This window comes from Anoplophora glabripennis, unplaced genomic scaffold (genome assembly GCF_000390285.2).
Source record: "Anoplophora glabripennis isolate ALB-LARVAE unplaced genomic scaffold, Agla_2.0 scaffold1541, whole genome shotgun sequence".
In the NCBI taxonomy this organism is placed as follows: domain Eukaryota; kingdom Metazoa; phylum Arthropoda; class Insecta; order Coleoptera; family Cerambycidae; genus Anoplophora; species Anoplophora glabripennis.
Genome location: NW_019417622.1, coordinates 25,458 through 46,458, shown reverse-complemented (window position 1 = coordinate 46,458; position 21,001 = coordinate 25,458). Strand labels below are relative to the sequence as shown.

At 29.2% G+C, this 21,001-nt stretch overlaps 1 protein-coding gene across 2 annotated transcripts in view; it reads right to left on the bottom strand.

Moving 5' to 3' along the window:
• Positions 1-1,118: 1,118 nt before the first annotated feature.
• The window catches only part of LOC108915885 (cytoplasmic aconitate hydratase-like), a 28,024-nt gene continuing 8,141 nt past the window's right edge, over positions 1,119-21,001 (bottom strand). Inside the window, exons 9-12 of one of the 2 annotated variants that reach the window (XM_018722036.2) lie at positions 10,593-11,259; positions 7,702-8,093; positions 5,592-5,714; positions 1,119-1,506 (exon numbers count right to left, since the gene is read on the bottom strand). In XM_018722036.2, coding sequence (XP_018577552.1) covers positions 1,207-1,506; positions 5,592-5,714; positions 7,702-8,093; positions 10,593-11,259 — 1,482 coding nt within the window. In that variant the 3' untranslated portion in view covers positions 1,119-1,206. The remainder of the gene's footprint in view (positions 1,507-5,591; positions 5,715-7,701; positions 8,094-10,592; positions 11,260-21,001) is intronic. The other variant, XM_018722037.2, reaches the window with a different exon arrangement.

Genomic DNA, 21,001 nt, shown 5'->3' with positions numbered 1-21,001 from the left:
CGATCGGTCGAGGTAAGCATCACGGATGCAGGCTGGTACTTGGATGGGTGACCTAAGGCTGGCTCGGAGACGTGGCTGTGGCAGCCTACCAGAGACCTGGGTCGCTCAACTCCTTCCGCCTGCATGTGGTCCCCGACGATAAAATGGTAATGAGAAGAGAGCAATAAGTCTCTGTAACTCAAAACCATGCTATCATACATTAAAAATTGTACGAGACTTTGTCACGAAGCCACCCGTGTAGTAATAGGATGGTTTAAAGAAAAGTACTTGAGTAATGAAGGGGGTGTACAAGGGGCCTAATAAGGCTATATCTCAGAAATGGTGATTCTTAGGAAAAAAAGTTTAAGGGCAATTTTTATAGATAATTGCATGATCTACAATTATTGTCGGACCCATTTTTGTGATAAAACTTACCGTTTGGCTGAAAAATATAAAAAATTCATATTTGCGAACTTTGACCTTGAATAATTTTTTTTGCAGATGTGGGAACGATGGGGACTTGTCACATGTTATTTATAATGGTGTTCCCAACATTCGTACCAATTTTCAGCTTTATGCGAATTATTACTCCTATTTTTTTTAGCAACGTTTTTACTATAGTAAAAAAATTATTTTTGTCATATGGGTAACTCATGCATAGTGCAACGTCTCGTAAAAGTAGTTGTTTAAAATGGCTCATATTTGCAGTGCTCGGTTCCTTAATAAAACAATAAACATCATGAGTATTTTATATTGAACCAAATAAAAATTTACCAGTATATAGGTACCGGTAAAGTACAATAACTAAAAACAAGAAAATATTTCTGATAAAAATTGATTTTCCTATCGTTTTGAACTTTGACTTTTTTTGAACCAATTAATCAGTCCGTTATTAATATATTTTTTAATAATGACTAGTTTTTTATGGCTACATATAATCAAATTACCAAAAATATTTCCACAGTTTCAACAAATGCATTTTTAAAATCTACATTACACATAATGTATCCTTTAAAATATATATATATATATATACACATATGACATTTTTTTGAAAGTCAAACGTATTGCACTCAAATAGGCTCATTAGTTTGCATAGAGAATGCAGATACTTTCCAAAAAAATCTANATATATATATTACATACATAAAACAGCCTTCCCAAAAAAACCTCTCATATGCTTCACCCTATTTTAATGTAAAACGAATATAAAAAAAATTTAATCATCTAATTCAGCATCTGTCGAATCATGTAGTTTAGAATACCTCCATGTCTATAGAACAGAAGGTCAACCTCAGTGTCAAATCTTAAAATAACTTCGAAATCTTTGCCCGAATCTGTATTAACTGTTATGTTCTGGCCAGGTTTTATTTGTTCTGGTAATTGGATTGTGTAATTTTCTTTTCCAGTCAATCCAAGAGAGTCGGCACTTTGTCCTGGTAAGAACTGAAGAGGTACTATTCCCATTCCCACTAAATTCGATCGGTGAATCCTTTCAAAAGATTCGGCAATTACAGCCTGTACCCCCTAAAAGTTGAATAAAAGTAAATTATTAAAATAATTTGCATCGTACATTCACATCACTTTATTTTAATTCAACCTTGGCAATATTAAATTATACATATACAGGATAATTTTGAAAGTGGGGTATTAATTTTAACTGATGGCAGTAGGCATTAAAATAAATCATTTTACAAAAAATTGCTCTAATAAATGTTGTTGCAAATTTTGAAGGCGACTCTGTAAATCCCTAACTTACCCTAATAGGTCAAGCAACGGAACACGCTAATGTCATGCATGTTGGCCGATACGTTATCAATAAGCCACGTGTTATAATATTGAACCTGTTGTTAATATACAGAGAGTGTAAACAAAATTCGACGCATGCTGCTCAATGATATGCACAGAAATTTCCTCGTAGGTTTCATCTCTCTGCAAGACAATTTGTTTATTTAACACAACGAGCCCGGGATACAGACAAATTCGTCCTTTGCGAGTGATGCAGGCTGAAGAGATTTTGGATACCATTGAGAATCCCACGAGTATGAGAAAAATTTCACATCAGGTAAATGTATCCCAAAGCAAAGTATGGCAAACTTTACGAAAAAATCAACTTTATCCGTTCCACATGCAACGTGTGCATGCATTACTACCCTTTGACTGTGTGAATGGTTACTGCAACAAAACAATGCTAATGAAAATTTTACGAGACATGTCTTGGTAACGGATGAGGCGACTTTTACTAAGAATGAGATAAATAACTTTCATAATACACATGTATGGGTTGTAGAAAATCCCCATGCAATTCGACAAACAAACTTCCAGCGAATATTTTCCTTAAATGTATGGGCAGGAATTATAGCTTGTTGGACCTTTCATTTTGCCGGATCGGCTAACCGGTTTAGACTCTGCATTTCTTACAGAATAATTTACCCGAATTACTTGAAAAAATTCCGTTACATGTTCGTCAAAATATGTGGTATTTACACGATGGCGCTCCGCCTCATTTTCGGTGTGAAATGCAATCATTTAACTAATGTCTTTAATGACAGATGTGTTAGACGTAATGGGCCAGTTCTATGTCCTCCATGCACTCCGGACTTAAATCCTTGTGATTTTTAACAGTGGGGACACATGAAAATGTTAGTGTATGATGGCCCTGAAGTCACCAGTGTTCAAGAATTACGAACGAGCATAGAAAACGCTGCCAAAACAATCGCCAACATGATAGGCTATTAACTTCTTGCACTGAATCATGGGTCCGCCAGACTAGGTTTTGTTTACAGGAAAACGGAAATAATTTTCAACATTTGCTATGAGTGTACAGTACCAGATTACATATTTTAAAAATGCGCAAATAGTTGTCTAATTTTTTATAAATAACATTTTATTCTGCTATTTTTTGTATATCACTTCTCGGAATAAGTAGGCGCATACTAAAATTACTACCCCACTTTCAAAATCACCAGCAGATAATTTTAGTTTGATTCATTGTACATATAATATTTTCTAATTTAATTTGTACTCTAAAGGCTGAAAAATTTGCTCAAGACTGCATATTTAAAAAAGTATTAAAGATAATACTTTTTTAAATATTCGTAAGAACGAAAAATATTCATGTGAATAAAAATTTAACATAGATATAGTATATATACTAGCACTGTGAATTAATTTTGAGGGATTTACAATAGAAACCGTAACTTATGCTATATTGCATAGGACACTTCTGTAACTATATTCATGTCAAAGCTCTGTCATTAAGCTTTACTTTCTATTGTGTCATTTTGCTGAAGTGTAAACAACATATATTTTTTCTCAGCTCCGAAGATATCGAATTATGAGCTAACAAAACACCATTTGCCAGAAGTTTTATTTTTCCTGTTTAATTAAAAAATCTCTTAAAATTAATTCATAGTCCTAGTACTTATTTCATTAGAAAAAATGAAGATGGGTAATGCCCATTATAAATGGGACATCCTGTATAAATTAATTTTTTTAAAATGTGATGGAATCAATTTGGTGCAACATTTAATTGAGATCCTCTTTTGTATTGACATTACCAGAGCTATTGACTTTCTTAAGAGGGGCACCTAATATTTTATAAAATACAGCAGTTTTTATGTTAAAATAAAAGGATACATTATTTTTTATTTTAATAATGTTTACTCCAATACAAAAAAGTTTTGAATTCAAATAAACAAAATATAAGTACTTTTTAATATAATATAGATTATATTATATATTATGTATTATGTCTCACTATATTCTTATTAACACATTTTAAAATGGTTATAACGGTAAACATTCCAGCTTACATTTACCAACCAACCAACTAACCAACCAACCAACTTACATATAATAAAAATTCCTTTATTATTTCCTTTATCACTTTAAATTCCTCAGAACAAAAAAGAGGGGGTTTGAAAAAACACTGTGGTTTAAGATAACTTTCTTTAATTTTAGCTTTAGTGATTCTTCTCCAATACTAACATTTTATTAAGATATTTAAATTAATGGATTAGTGAGTTTGTGTCTGGTTTGACAAACAGGTATGTTTTCTAATGAAATATAGTGCATGTTGAGTCAGTCAGACTCAATTTTTAAAAAAAAACTTCTTAAGAATTAATTTAGAAGTAACTGATGAAAATGTAATTTCATCAAAGCAAATTTTCTACTCTTTATTTTTTATTAGACATTTTTGGATCATATATTATTTATATAAAACTTTTTACTGAAACATTTTCCTCTCCTGCTTAAATTTGGTATAAAAATTTGGAAACATCCTGAATAATGTAATATTGTTCCTACTTTATATAGTAAACCTGTTAATACTTGTAGGTATTAATCAGGTAATGAGGCAGACAGATTATGGCAAGTAATTAAAACTATATAACTTCAGGCTTAGGTAGAAAACAAGTTTTATTGTTGTCATTAACCTAAATGTGCCTTTATCTGTAATTGTAATAATTTGCATAATATCCATATAATTAAGTTTCATCTTGACCATTAAAACCTTATTAAGGATTTGGCTAGTACACAATAAACATTTAAAGCTGTATCTCTAGAAGAAGGAATAGCAAAATTCTTCCTTTAACACAACTTTCACACCATGTAAATGAAAAAATATACATACAGGGTGTTTGGAAACTAAACCGACAAACGAGAACAGCAAATTCTAGGGATGATTTCATATTGATTTGACATAAATCATTTTATCTAAAAATGTTTCATAAGGCAGGTAGGGCTCTTTGAAGATGGCTCTTTGATATTGCTTGGCTTTTTTTAATTGTTCAGATCACTGTCTATCTAGAAAGATCAAACTTAGGTTATGTGTTAACCCTTATATGGACAGCTTTTTGATAAAAAAAATGGTAAAAATTATCTTTTAATTGTAACCATACGCATCAGCTGATATTTTTAATTATATTTGTTTTATCTTCGACTTTTTGCTATTTCTAATACCAAAATCAAATACTTAAATATTTTTCTAGCATACGCTAAGGTATAGCGTATGCTAGAAAAATCTATTTAAAATGTTTGTTTTTTTTTCATGATATAATTATAAAATTACAAATTCTTTGCTAATACTTAGTAGTTGGCTTTGGAAAACAGAAATTAATTGCAACTTTTTTTATAGAATGTTGTTTTATCTGTCAGCGCCAACTACTAAATATTAGCAATGAATTTGTAATTTTGTAATTATCATGCAAAAAAGCAGAAACATTTCAAATAGCTACTCAAGACAAAAGTTTTCAATTTTGATATTAAAAATACCAAAAAGTCGAAAATAAAAAAAAAATATACTTACAAATATCCCCTTCTAAATGTGACGAATTAAAAGATAATTTTTACATCAAAAAGCTGTCCATATAAGAGTTAACATATAACCTAAGTTTGATCCCTCTAGATAAAAAGCAATCTGAGTAATTAGAAAAAAACAATGTCAATTGTTTTTTTCATTTTCACTGAGCCCTACCTGCCTTATGAAGCAATTTATGTCAAATCGATATGAAATCATCCCTAGAATTTGCTGTCTTCTTTTGTCGGTACAGTTTCCAGACACCCTGTATATTTTTTCTGACAAAAGTATTAAAGCGGTGATTAATGCTTACCAGTAAGTAAGGGCCCTTAGCAGCCCAGTCACGGCTTGATCCAGATCCGTAATCCTTGCCAGCGATAACTATAAGAGGTGTTCCAGATTTCGCATATCTTTGGGCGCAGTCAAATATATCCATCTAAAAAGAAGACATCTAAGAGATATGATACAACATATGATTTTAACAATTATTACAAAGTGATTTTCTTATATCGATTAGAAAATAGTTTGTAAGAAAGTTGATACAAGTATATACCATATACAGTAGGGTGGGTCAAAAAAATCGACTATTTTTTTTACTTTGTACTCTGAAAAATAGGTTGCTAGACACCTCTAGAAAATTCTCTCCAAATATGAACTCTTAATTTTAATAGGAAGGTTCTCCGTTATACAGTTTTCCATTTTTTCCTCAGTATTAGAAAAAAAATTCATATTTCTCTATCAACTGTTCATTAAAAATATCTCTCCTCATATACTTGTAGGAAATTGAACGCTCTACAAAAAATATCTCTTACAATTTTTTTTCTAGTTTTTTTTTAGTCATAATACATGTTTGGTTACATCAAAAAAAAATTAGTGCATTATTTCTGACAGAGTCAATGATTCATTAAATCTTGAAAAAATAACGTTTTAATCAGAAATTTATTATGAAAAGTATTAATCTTAAAGAAAAAAAATCTTCAATTTGTTATTAAAAAGTTTTTTTATTTAATTATCAAGTGTTATAAAATTTCAAACATTTATAAAATATTCGTACACTTTCACTGTAAAAAAATTGCTTTATAAATAATATAAAATAGTTTAAAACATTTCTCTGTTCATAGAAACTCAAATTTGTATAAATTTCCCTGAAACTCATAAACTAAATTGAAATTTTCCGAATTATTATGCATTGAATTTTGATGATGAATATATTTTAAAAGCTTTATTTAATCGAATAATCATAAGAGACCATTTTTGTAGAGCAGTTAATTTCTTACAAAACTATGAATTGCGCATTTCATAACGATTTTTTGTTAACGCGTTATAAAATTCATAAGCAAAACAGAAATTTGTCTTAAAATAATCAAACTTCAACCTTTAATATCTTTTAAACGGAGAGGTTTACGAAAAAATTGTAAGAGACCTTTTTTGTAGAGCGTTCAATTTCCTACAAGTATATGAGAAGGGATATTTTTAATGAACAGTTGATAGAGAGATATGAATTTTTTTTTCTAATACTGAGAAAAAAATGGAAAACTGTAAAGCGGAGAACTGTCCTATTAAAATTAAGAGCTCATATTTGGAGAGAATTTTCTAGAGGTGTCTAGCAACCTATTTTTCAGAGTATAAAGTAAAAAATAAAGTCGATTTTTTTAACCCACCCTAATATACAGGGTGTTGTGATATTCCACCGGTAAAATTCAACATGATTCTCTGACCAAAAATAAGAGAAATATTCATAAGTCAATAAACACATTATCCTTAAGAAGTAAGATGATTCTTTACTGTATTTTTAATTGTTTCTATTTGTTTTACTTGTTTCTTGATACATAAGTTGGTATGGATGACTATATTCATTCCCTGTTAAGTTACCTTATTTGAAACCTTTAATCTAATTAAAGTTAAAAAACAGAACAATATTGATATTAAAAATATAAAAAATCAGAAATTTAAAGGATAAACAGTTATCTTTTCTCAAATGAAAAGTCAGACTGTTACAACAAAACATTCAGAAGTGAGGAAAGTATCACCATATAATTTAAAATAGTCACATATTCCATCTTTGTTTTTTCCATATATGTATAATTGTAAATTGTACATTTACAAATCGTAGCACCCTGTAGATAGGATTTAAAATTTTTATCTTTTGTATATAAATAAAATTTCTTCAAATTGTTACAACTTTACATATACCACCATATGTACAGTTTCGCACTAGCTTCCGTACTGCACTATTATAGCATTAAAACTGATTGAATTGAATTGAAACAAACTTTCTTTGATGAAGTGGACTGTATATTATAAAACGTTACGTTTAACAAAAGTATAGAGACATGTTGCTTCAACAAGCCTTCATACAGATCTGTTTTCACTTGACTGTGCATATCAAAATAGGAAAACGCTTCAAACGATATTATTTTTACCTCTTCATTAGTGGGGAGATACATTGTCCTGGGGCCAGCCTTGCTCATAAACTTATTAACCAAGCGAATATTAGCAAAGGTACCCCTTGCCATAATGGCATCATTCCCTCTCCTAGAACCATACGAATTGAACTCTCTAGGAGTTAGTCCGTTCTGTGCCAAATATCTGGCAGCCGGACTGGTTCTACCTATAGATCCGGCAGGACTTATGTGATCTGTAGTCACGGAATCGCCCAAAAGAAGTAGAACTCTAGCATTTTCAAGAGGTTTATGTTTAGGTAAATCGATGGTCATTTCATCAAAGAATGGAGGTTTTTTAATATACGTAGATGTGGTTGACCAAGGGTAAAGCTTGCCGGCGGGCGCATTAAGACTTTGCCAATTTGTTGAGCCTGTTTAAACAAAAAAAAAGTACAATAATAATATGTAGATCGTAGATCGTCTCCCTTAAAACTACAGGGTCGGAAAGTCCCCATGGTTCATCAGCCGTTATGTGAGAGCGATAAAGTAAGTCATAGAAATCCGTGCGATAGAGAAAGATCGCTATAATCAAGGCGTCTAATAGTCACCGCCCATTTCGCCCTTCCACAAATAAGATGTGGATCTTATTTGTGGAAGGGCGAAATGGGCGGTGACTATTAGACGCCTTCATTATAGCCATATTTCTCTATCACACGGATTTCTATGACTTTCTTTATCGCTCTCACGTAACAGCTGATGAACCATGGGGACTTTCCGACCCTGTATAAGACCATTATAACTTTTGTTTGATTCGAGGCAAATTTTTTCAAAAGATGGAGCTCATTTAGATTAGCAACCAATAAAATATACTGTCTCAAATGCAATATCACCTAAAATATCAAAAAACAGAAAAATGTGATATTTTTTTCTATAATAAAAATTATTACAAGAGTTGTACGACCTAAGAAAATTTAATTACGTTTTTGGTTCATCAATGTTTAGGTTCAAATATTTTAATAAAATTATAAAAACATTAAAGGATACTTTTTAATATATAATCTGCAATAACAATATTTTTATTAGCCCGGAAATAATTTTTTATGAACATTACAAAAATTTATGCCATATGAATCTGAGTATTAATATGAGCAAGTCTCAACTCAAACCCGAATACAAAATATGCTGGTTACATTTTTCTCAAAAATATAGCATGTCACTTGAAAAGAAAAATAATTTTTTTGCAATTTTTTATATGCGGCATGTCAAAAATGAAGAAACCTAAATTTAAAAATATTTCCTTGAAGCCCTTGTTTTTAAGGTACAGGCCATAAAAGTTTTAAAAGAAAGTAAAAGGATATGTGAGAAGGTGTTTCAAAAAGTGTAGCGCAGCACAGATACGACACTTAATCATATTTTAAAAACATTATTAAAATAAATTCTCCGTTTATGAAATATGTATATAAATGTTTTTACCAAAACATTCAGTTATGCAAAAATGATTAAAAATGAAGGATACAAAAACAAATGTTTATATAAACACAATAAAATTTGCTTGAGCAAAACAGCTTCTTATTTTTGAAGAGTTGTAGTGCTACACCCTGTATTATTATGTATTTTAAGTGACATTACATTTGCCGGGTTAACTTTTTGCTTGTATTATTAAATTCAATGATATGCACCTCTTGAAAAAAAAAATAATTGAATTATAGTACAAAAAAGTTATAGTTACAGTGGGACTTAAATGGGACTATTTAAATTTCAACCAAGAAGCAAGACTTTAAAAAAATAATTTTTAGACTTCATAATCAGAGTTGAAGTTCAAATATCTTATCTTTTCAAAGGCCTAAAATGCATCTTATATAAGTTTCATTTTCAGTGAATACTTCTAGTTTTCTATTTAAACACTAATATTTACTTTCTTTCAAACAATATGGATATAATAGGTGCACATTCCGTAATACAAATATATTTTAAAATAGATAAATGAATGTAAATACGATTTAAAAATATTTACATACACTGTTATTACTCCTAATGTAAATTTATTTTCATGTACTGATATCAAAAACGTGCCATTTCTATACAGACACAAAAAAAATCTAGTTATAAAGAAAAACTAAATACATTTTAGAATGTGTCCGTATAACTCTTATAAGCAGTGACAAAAATGAAATTGTTAAATATAAAATTATAAAAAACATACATACATAATTATAAACGCATTTTGTAATTTTGAATATTTAACACATACTGAGTAGAAAGTTCATCAATTTTAATCTTATAAATTATTATAAGACTACATAGACAAGAATTGAAATTGTGTAAAACACCAATACTTCTTTTAACCAATGCTAAAAAATTTTCCGGTATTTTTTAATTATATAGTTCAATAGAAACTAGATTTTATATGGTCACAAAATAAAATGAGATGTAAATAGACAATTTAAATCAAATTACCTTAAAAAAATTTTGCATCCTTAAAAAGTGGAAACTATTTTTATTTAATATTACCTCAACTTTTTAAGATATTTCAAGTAAACTTGTAATAAGGTGTTTTTGGGGATAGCTGAATATGAATATAAGCTTAATATTTACTTAAAACAATTTTGATTGCTAAGAACAAGAACACAACACCTTAAACAATCTTCTGTTTTTTCTTGTCTTTTTTTTATTAAGAGATTTTGAGAAAATGTGTCTTATGAAATGTCACTTCAAAAAAATATACGTGTTATTTGTCACTAAAGTGCATCGCTTCAGAGAAAAATAGATATAAATTTTCTACTACCGTTTTCATAAACAGAGGGTCAAGTATTAGGAGGTATTGTGTCTAATTAATCATAATTTCTTTTTAGTAAATCTGTAGTAATAAACTAAATATAAATTATATTTTAACTAATCTAAATTATATTGAAACTACCGTGGTCACTTACCTGTCTCAATTTTGGCATAGACCTCTTTAAACATTGCTGGAATAACATATTGCTGTTCGACAGTATGAATTTGATTGCGGGTGGGCCAGATATCCCTTAAATAAATGGGACTACCGTCTGCTTTTTGCCCTAAAGGTTCACTTTCAAAATCAAAATCAACTCTACCGGCAATTGCATAGGCAATAACCAACAGAGGACTAGCCAAATAATTGGCTCTAGTATTAGGATGTATACGTCCCTCGAAATTACGATTTCCAGACAAGACACCACAACAAACTAAATCATTCTCTTCGATTGCATTGACAATGTTCTCATCTATTCCACCACTATTTCCTATACAAGTCATACAACCATATCCAACTATGTTGAATCCGAGTTGTTCTAAAGCAGGAATAACACCAGATTCTTTTAGGTAATATGTGACCACTCCTGAACCAGGAGAGAGGCTCGTTTTTATATAAGGAGCCACCGTTAGACCTGCATCTACAGCATTTTTAGCAAGGAGACCAGCTCCCAGCATAACACTTGGATTGCTTGTATTTGTACATGAAGTTATTGCCGCAATTATTACACTCCCATGGGTTATTTCATATTGGGTCCCATCAAACATAAATTTTGCTTTGGATACGAGTTTTTCTTGAGATATGCCAAATCCCTTGAAACCAATCTAAAAAAATATTTATTTGCAATAGTCGTGGTTGTTAAACCGGCCTAGTAACATAACAGTAACATAGAACTATTAAATAATTATTAATATTGATTCTCTCTCTTAGTTTAGATAAAAGTAGTTTCTTTTTAAAAGTGGTAATAATAAAATATAGTGACAAACTGTTATAATAAAAGTTACAACTTTTTACAAATTAATTTTTATAAAAACTTTTTAATGTGATCATTAAAATTGCGCGCACTTCATTTAAAAATAAATTTATTAGAAGTGTAATTAGCCTATAGAATTAAATATTGATCTAAAAATGGACCCTTTATTAAAGTGCAGGTACCAAATAAATAGAGGTAGAAAATATGTCTGGTAATAAAACTATAATTAGGCAAATAATAAGTAGGTCATTACCAAAATCAGAAAATGATTATTTAAGGCATTCATGTAAAAGTTATTTATAAACAATTAATGTTTATGATTTAGAAATAGAAGTGTTTTTTATTTCACTATCTGTTTTATAAACAATAAAAATATGCAACAAATTACTAGTACTTAGATTAAACAGAATTATAATATCGAAGACATAAAAATTCCATTCCCTGAACCCTGAATAAATTTAGATTTTGAACTGAATAATGTGACGAAACAAGTTTCTACAAGTAAATAAGTTCACTTAGTGAGTAAGTAATGCATTAATAATACTAAATAATTAATAATTTCAAAATTTAATTTTACGATTTTTCTGTTAAGATACACGAAGAAAATTTGGTTTCTTGAATCGTCTTCTGAATTTAGAAAAATTTAGATGTTAGAATATTAATACAATATCTAGTGTATTATTTTGGAATAAAAAAAATTAAATATTTGTTCATTTTTCACTATGTTCTATATTTATTTTATATTGCTTTTCAATTAACAGTGTTACATTTTATTGATTATATAATTCATTAGAAATTTAGCCAATAGCAATTACAAATTTTACGTAGTTGCTATGTATTGATAAGCGATTATACTCTTGACGACGTGGTATAACCGTTTTGGTGTTTCGCCTCCTCCAACAATGTGAACTATGTCATGGTAACGATAGTTTTAACATTTGTCAATAAACGTAAAAAAAAAATGGAACGCTTCGGTTCAAGCTCTGAATTATATAATCGTATCAAATACCACTCGAGCAAATGAAAATATTCGATTATACTAACCTCCTCACTCGACGTATATCCTTAAAACACCACTCCAGCTACACTGTCGTGGTGTTTCGCAGAATACGTCTCGTGACTCGGAAGTATAATCGAATATTTTCTATGCTCTTGTGATATTATAACTGATCATACTTATGTACATTCTTATTTCTATTTTTCACATTAATGTGAACATATTTTTTGCGCTACTAACTTGACCCGCTTTACATATTTGAATATATTTTTGGGATGATTGAGTACTACCTGTTTGGGGGATGTAACACTTCATACTCTCGTTCATATATTTTTATTATTTATAATATAACAGGTAGACTAAGAGAAGTAATTTGATTATTTTGAAATTAATGTCTTACAGGAATTCAAAATAATTCCAAGTTAATTTTATTTGGACACATTTTTCAACAAACAAAGTTAAAAAAAAACCTATTTCTTTTCATTGACAACTCAGAATTAGAATATTTGAAACATCCGTAGGACATTAATGATTTTGAAGATAAACAATAAAATTAAGTAAAAAATTATCGGTGGCAATAATAATAGGAGCATGATTTGCAAACAATGTTGATAAAATTAAAACATTAAAATAATTGTCTATACACTTAGACTAATAAATTACAGATAATTGTTAGTTAATGACCAATAGGGCTTTAATGAGGAGGGGGTTGCACCCCCTACCATTAGCATATAAATATCACTCAGTAAACTTTCCATCACCAGTTAAGTGTGCTTATCAAAGATGTTACTATATTTTTTCTTTGGTGATCTAGCTTTAATGGTAATTTGAATCATAAAGCTAGATTCAATAAAGAAGTATTTTGGTAACCAACAAATAGTGAGAACATTGTGACTAATGGCTTTGTGTAATTTTTAATTCTTTGGAGAATTAAGGAACTATTGGTGTGATATGGTTTATACAACATATCACAGCTGTAGTTACTTTCTTTTACTAAAGAAAGATCTGCAATTATTGGGATATAACATTACTGATGCGTTTTGGAATAGGATAGACTCTGCTCAGTCTGATGCTTTAATTTACCATCACTGGGTAGAAGTTTGTCCTATTGCAGAATGTGATATCTTCACTTCTTATATTGTTTTATAAAAATAAGCTCATTATTAGGTAGGTAGGAACTATTTGGTTGAGATTGAACTCTGTACATTAAGAAAAAAATACACGCTTTTGCTGTAAGACACACTTTACTCAGTTTGATGTTGTTATGAATCATCACTGGGTAGGAGTTTGTCTTACTACAAAAATTACATCTACGAATATTGTGAAGTTGAATTTATTTAATATAACTTGATAATGACTATTTTGTGAGAAAGTTGCTATAATTTTTCTTTGGTGATCTGGCTTTAATGAACATTTGAATCATAAAGCTAGATTCAATAAAGAAATTGTTTAGTAACCAATCAACAACAAAAAGTGTGAAAATAAGCTACAGATATCAAACAATTCATATTTAGCAGCTTTAGTTTTATTTTAGGACATACTTTGTCTAGTTTGATATGAAAAATGTAATTTTAAAATAACTTTACGAGAAGTAACAGTAGACTCTTGATTCACTGAATTGAACTGAATGACTTGATTAATAATGACTTTTTTCAGATGGGACCAAAAATATTTAAATTAAACTTTATTATAATAAGGAAGCGTTGTAAGTGCTCAATCACAGACTTCTTGGATTTTCGACTAAATCAACGCCTGAATGCGGTTTTATGAAACATTTTTATCACTTTAATTTGTTTTAGCTAGACTTCTTATTTGGTACATATATTCTTTTATTTGAGTGTAATATATTTTTTCGATATTTTAGACAACAATATACAGGGTGTGCCATTTAACACTCCCGCTGCCAATATCTCCGAAATGAAGAAATTTATTTTAATTCTGGAAAATGGGGTTGTTAGGTCCCTCGAATAGCTTCAAATTGTAGTTAGAATTGTTAGTTGAAATCTTTCTGTATAGATGGTGTGGCGATACTAAAAAATTTTTTGTTCCCTGCAATCTGAAAGATTGTTAAATTTTGAGTAATTTTTATAATATAAAGTTTTTCCTTATATTTACTTGTTTTCGAGATATGTCGGCTTCAATATGCATTGTATGATATAACGGGAAAATCTATTATTTTATCTAAATCACACTGAGACAAAATATTCTTTTAAAATGTTGTTATAATGACTTTATTCACACCATATACTAACTAACAAACAATAAATTATAAAAAAACAAATTATCAACTACAGAAAAAAAATTGTACGATGGTAAAAACGTATAACTAGTATAGTTAAATTGAAAGACGCAAGCTGATAAAACTGTAATTATTGGAAAACTAATATGTGTCATCTGTCATTGTTTTATTTTAAACAAATGACATGAGTCACCTATGACTGCATTTTTTAATAATATTTGATAAAATACAGTTCGTATTCTGTAGTTGATCAATAGTTTTTTTTTTATAATTTATTGTTTGTTAGTTAATACGTAATGTGAATAAAGCCATTATGACAATATTTTAACATAATATTTTGTATCAGTGTAATTTAAATAAAATAATAGATTTTCCTGTTACATCATACGACATTGCATATTGAAGTCGACATGTCTCGAAAACAAAATTGGGAAAAACTTTATATTACAAAAATTACTCAAAATTTAACAATCTTTCAGATGGACTATATTTTCACCTTCCAGGGAACAAAAAATTTTTTAGTATCGCCACGCCATCTATACAGAAAGATTTGAACTAACAATTCTAACTACAATTTGAAGCTATTCTAGGGACCTAACAACCCCAATTTCTGGAACTAAAATAAATTTCTTCATTTCAGAGATACAGTGCAACTTCTTTAATCCGAACACACTTTAATCCGATCACACGCTAATCCGAACGGCCAAATCTGAATGATGACAAGAAAAGATTGGATCGCTTCGCGCGTACGCGCGTAATCGGCAGTCAGTTTGTTTGCCGATAGCGAAGAATCTGTTGCGTGTCGTGTTTTGTGTAACAATTTTGGAGTTTTTTTGGAAGTAAGAAGAACAGACAATGTGAAAAGAGTAAAATAATACATATATGTATATGTAACTACATCTTTATGTTTTACCTTATATATAAGTTTTATGTATTTTATATGATTTATATTTATATTGTTATAATGAAATGTGTATGTACTTACATAATATACATATGTACAAATCTTTATAGTATGTTCGATAATCCGAACGATTCGATAATACGAACAATGCCTGACAATGTGGTGTTCGGATTAAAGAGGTTGCACTGTTTTGGCAGCTGGAGTGTTAAATGGCACACCCTGTATACAAGATGATATTCTTTTAGATTTTTAATACTTTTTAACCACCTAACTTTCTTTATATTATATATTTAATTAAAATTTTCTAAAAAATATTTGTCTTGTCAAATTTTACGGGTAAAATACAATATATCTTCAGCACCAAATGTGATGAATATACAGCATATTCGAGAATTCCACTTTTATATTTTGAAGAATTATTTGGTAAAAAATATGAAAAAATTTATGACAGGTTCCTAAGAGTGTTGTGGATGTTTAAATATTTTTCCTAAAAAATTTGTTGATTTTTCTGCCATATCCAGAATACTTTAGGAAGCAAGTCCATACAACCTTTTTTCTCATTTTTATGTGAACAATAATTGCTCCTCCAAAAGTATATAATTCTAAAATACCTTATATTTCATCACATTCTATACCGAATCTGTGTTAGTTGAAATCTATAGGATATTAAAAATTCACAAGAGATAAATACAAAAATTTATAATGTGGGTACCCCAAAAAAAAATACACCTAGTGTATTAGTTCCTTACATATTCAATAAATATATTACACTCAAATAAACAAAGACGTCTCTATCTAAAACAACTAGGAGACTATTTTTATGACAATAAAGTGATAATAAAAAATGTCTTATGGTACTACATTCAACAGGCTATAATATCTCAGAAGACATTGACATTTGTTTATAGATAAACTAGTCTAAATAATCTTATTTTGATCCGTAGAGTCCTAAACCTTCTAGAACAGACAAAATTGTTAAAATTTCAACCATTAGGGGATTTATTTCTAAAAATTTGTAGCAAATCATTTAAATTACATTAGAAGTGCTCCTCTAAAAAATGTATTAATATGAAATTATTCCAAAAATAAATAAATAGAAAAATTTTAGCATTCTTTAATAAATAAATTTTTGAAAATATTAATATTGTTGCATCTATTGTTATATTATTAACTTGTATAAGACATTATAAAATATTAGTATTATAATATTCTGACGCCATATTTGATAGTTGATCTTCGAAGTTTATTTATTTATTTTTCTTTACATTCACAATCAGATTAAATGAAATGGTATATCTGCAAACATTGATTTTCACATCGATTTATCGTTATTCCATCATTAAATGGTCATTAATTGAATAAATATGTTTTGACAAATATCAAAATATAATTGTTTGAAATCTCTTTAGTGTTTTTCTATCTTATACAAACATATCAAATCTTCACCCTTATAGGATTAGTTTTGGAAGCAATAGTTTAATTGAAAGCGTAAATTATACAGTGACTATCAGTGGTGGCTAGAGCAGTGGTCGCTAAAGGTTTTACAAAATATATTAATATAAATATATATAAAAAAAACATAAAAAATGTCTTGTTTCTTGGAAAGTGCTTAAATCTACAGTTCATTCTTCAACTTTAGTTACTGCGGGAGTGTATTTATTAATTAATTCGATTTAACTTAGTGTAGAGAAATAATAGTTCTGCATTTGAAAATTATACAATTCTATAATTTTAAAATTCCAATTTGTTTTTCAGTCTCATTTCGATATATCATCAAAGACAAAATAATTTAAAAGCAAAAAGATACTAATTCATGGCACCTTGTTTTCTTCCAATTCAAGTGTTCTAAACCGTCAGCAAGAAAATTATTATTTAAACATTTTATCAAAAAAAAAAAATTGTAATTTAGTTGGAATTCATGCCAATTAGATACAACTTTCTAAATTCTTATTATTACCCTTATCTGATAGTCATCAAGTTTCCATAAAAAAATATTCAATTAAGGTGTTTCAAACTGAAAAAACTTAATTAAGCAATAGACACAAATATCAAGTTACAAAGTTATAGAATGTATATAATACATGCCTATATTCACAGATAATTGTCTGTTCGACAAGTTTTTAATGCCAGTGAGACAAAAATATAAAGCTGTTGTCCAGATGTCGAAAATGCAAATATCTAAGTATACAACATAGTGTATATACAGACCGTTACAAATTCGCTTCTCGCTACAGGGATCTTGGAAATCGTAAGAGATACGAAGTAGCTTAAATGGGGGCAAAGTTGCATAATCAGGGAACCGACATTATGCCTCTGAAAAATCAAGGTTAACAAGATTAGTTTTCGAAATATGTATTTGAAAAAAAAATTGAAATTTTGGAAATCCGTTTTTGATTCATTTCAGCCTTGTTTGAGATGATATTTAAAAACTTTTGGCAACTTTTTGCCCTCTATCAAATGGCATAATCAATTTTAATATGTAACATTTCGTCTCTCCAGGACCATCATCAACTTCATTTTTTTAAATATGACCCTGGAAGTTTTATTACATTTTTTGCAAGCCTTCATGACCCCCAATACTGTACTGCCTCAGCCCTAACCAGATTCACACGTTTTGTCTTGAAAAATTCATCTTCAATGTATTTGTTCTAAATTTATCTGATTTTTTTAAAGATTTCTATGTTTATTGAGTTATCGCTCACTCTAAGTGTCGTTAGACCCTGTGAAATCGACCTAGTTATTATTACCATCACACGTTACAATAAAACATTATTAGACTTTTAATCCCGTGCTGTTATTTTTAGGGTTCTCGAGTGCTCAAAATTCAAACAAATTTCAATCTAATTTTTTCAGGATATTCATACAAATACATCTGACATGCTTTTTCACAGTTGCGGTTACATGTATAATAAATTCCGATCATATTCTTATCTTGATTTTCAATATTTGCCAAAACGGAAACATTTTTGAACATATTTACTGTTATTTTTTAAGATATAATATTAATTTGAAGTTTTGGTTGTTTCTATGCATTTTTAACAATTAATTTGTCATAATGAAATTAAAATTGTAATAATGTTTCAATTTTGACGCAACAACTTATCGAGTTATGTATGACCAGGTGATGAAGATTAAAACTCTAAATAATGTTTTATTGTAATGTGTGATGGTAATAGTTTAAATAACTAGGTGGATTTTACAGGGTCTAACGACACAGAGTGTACGATAATTCAATAGACATAGAAAATCTAAATATAAAATTTGAGATATTGGAACAAATACATTGAAGATGAATTTTTCGAGACAAAACGTCTGAATCTGGTTCGGGCTTTGGTAGTAGAGTATTGGAGGGTCATGAAGGATTGCAAAAATGTAATAAAATTACCAGGGTCATATTTAAAAAAATGAGGTTGATGATGGTCCTGGAGAGACGAAACGTTACATATAAAAATCGATTACGCTATTCGATAGAGGGCAAAAAGGTACCATGAGAAAGTGTTCTTCTTTTTTCAGTATCACCTCAAACAAGGCTGAAATTAAACAAAAACAATTTCCAAAATTTCATTTTTTTTTTCAAATATTTCGAAAACAAATCATGTTAGCCTTGATTTTTTAGAGGCATTCTGTTGGTCCCCTGACTATGCTTTGCTCCCATTTAAGCTACTTCGTACCTTTTGCCGTTTCCGAGATCCCTGTAGTGAGAAGCGAATTTATAACAGCCTGTATACCTGTGCACAGGAACTTATTGGACAATTTGTAATTGTTGCATTAGGTTAAAATTTTCATTGTTTCAATTAAAATTATTTTGAACTTTTAAATGTGAATAAGAAGTGTAGAGCAGGGGAGGAAAGGGGATCACAAGCAATCATCTGATCTTCTAAGACGGGATCGCATGTTCAAAAACTTTGAGAATCACTGGTTTAGAGGATGATTTCTTTGCTTATAAAAAACTTTAATGACAAAGATCTTTAACAAAATTCTCATAGTAAGAAATTAAAATTGGGGTAGTCTCCCCTAGCATCTCGAAGAGTTGTGAGTAGATGTGGAAAATATATTTTTTTTCCATAATTAACTAGTACAAGTATTCTCTTTATTTTTCATAACACTTAATTTTTTTGTAACTACTTATGGGTAATTTTAAGAAAAATAAAAATTTTGTGAGAAATAAAAAAACATCCGTTTGTATTTTGTAAAAGTTGATTATGAAAAAAATTTATTTTATATACACATGCAACCATTTTTGAGATCTGAAAAGAGGCTATCTTTATTTCAACTTTTTTCGTGGAAGTTGTCTACAATCCGTACGATATTTGTTGAGATAATAATAATAGTTTATTTTGACTACATAGTACTAATAATACAATTACATATTTACAATATATTGTAAATACGAGATAAATATTGTAGTTAAGAGATAGAATTCCAAGAAAAGAATCAAAGAAACACGCGTTCGTAACTGCAAAACACAGTATGCATGCAAGCTGATATGGTGAATGTCTTTCAATCTCAGGTGTTGAATGCGGTTAATTCCAAGAAAGTAACGCAGGGGTCCTCTTGGAATTCTATCTCAACCAATATCATACAGACTGTATGGAAGCTAAGAATCATCCTCCAAAAAGTACCACTGGTGGTACAATGTATTTTTTTTTTTTAGGATATACTATTTCTGCTACTATACAAGATGTTTATTAAATACTTGTACAAACTTTAAAGGTTGAATCTTTGACTAATTTTAAAATAAAAAGTTCATATAAACAGGATCTGTAGCGGATTAGTTCTTTAGATACAGGGCAACCAAAAAAAATTTTTTTTTGGTTTTTTGATTATATTTTTATTTAATAACATGGCAATTTGACGGAATTCGGGAAACAGGGAGTATAAATGATGAGAAACTCAAATATTTACACAGTTTTTTGTTTAATGGTACAGGGTGCCACATACAGTGTGTACCTAGATTTAAATATAAAATTAAATATTTTTGTGTCGCACTGTGTCATTGTGGACTAAACATACCTATTCTTCTTTTAATTTTACATACAAAAAGTACCCTCAGTAAAAAAAACGGGTTTAAAGTTAAACTTACATTGGAATTTTTTAAATTAAATCATAGAGTTTTTGAAAAATAAGTGAAAAAGAGTCATGTGATATGTTATACTATTAGTTTACAAATTTACAAAAAAATAAAAATTGGCAAAACCAAAAATATAATCAAAATACCAAAAAAATTTTTTGGACACCCTGTATCTCAAGAATCAAGCCGTTGCGGACTCGTGTTCATATGAACTTTTTAATCAAAAAATCACCCTTTAAAATTTGTACAAGTACTTAATAAACACCCTGTATATAAATAAATACATTTTACCTTGTTTCAGTTCAAAATTACTTTTTTAATTTTTGGGCAACTCAATATGTTTAAAATCACCCAATATTTGCAAGAAAAAAAAACAAAAAAC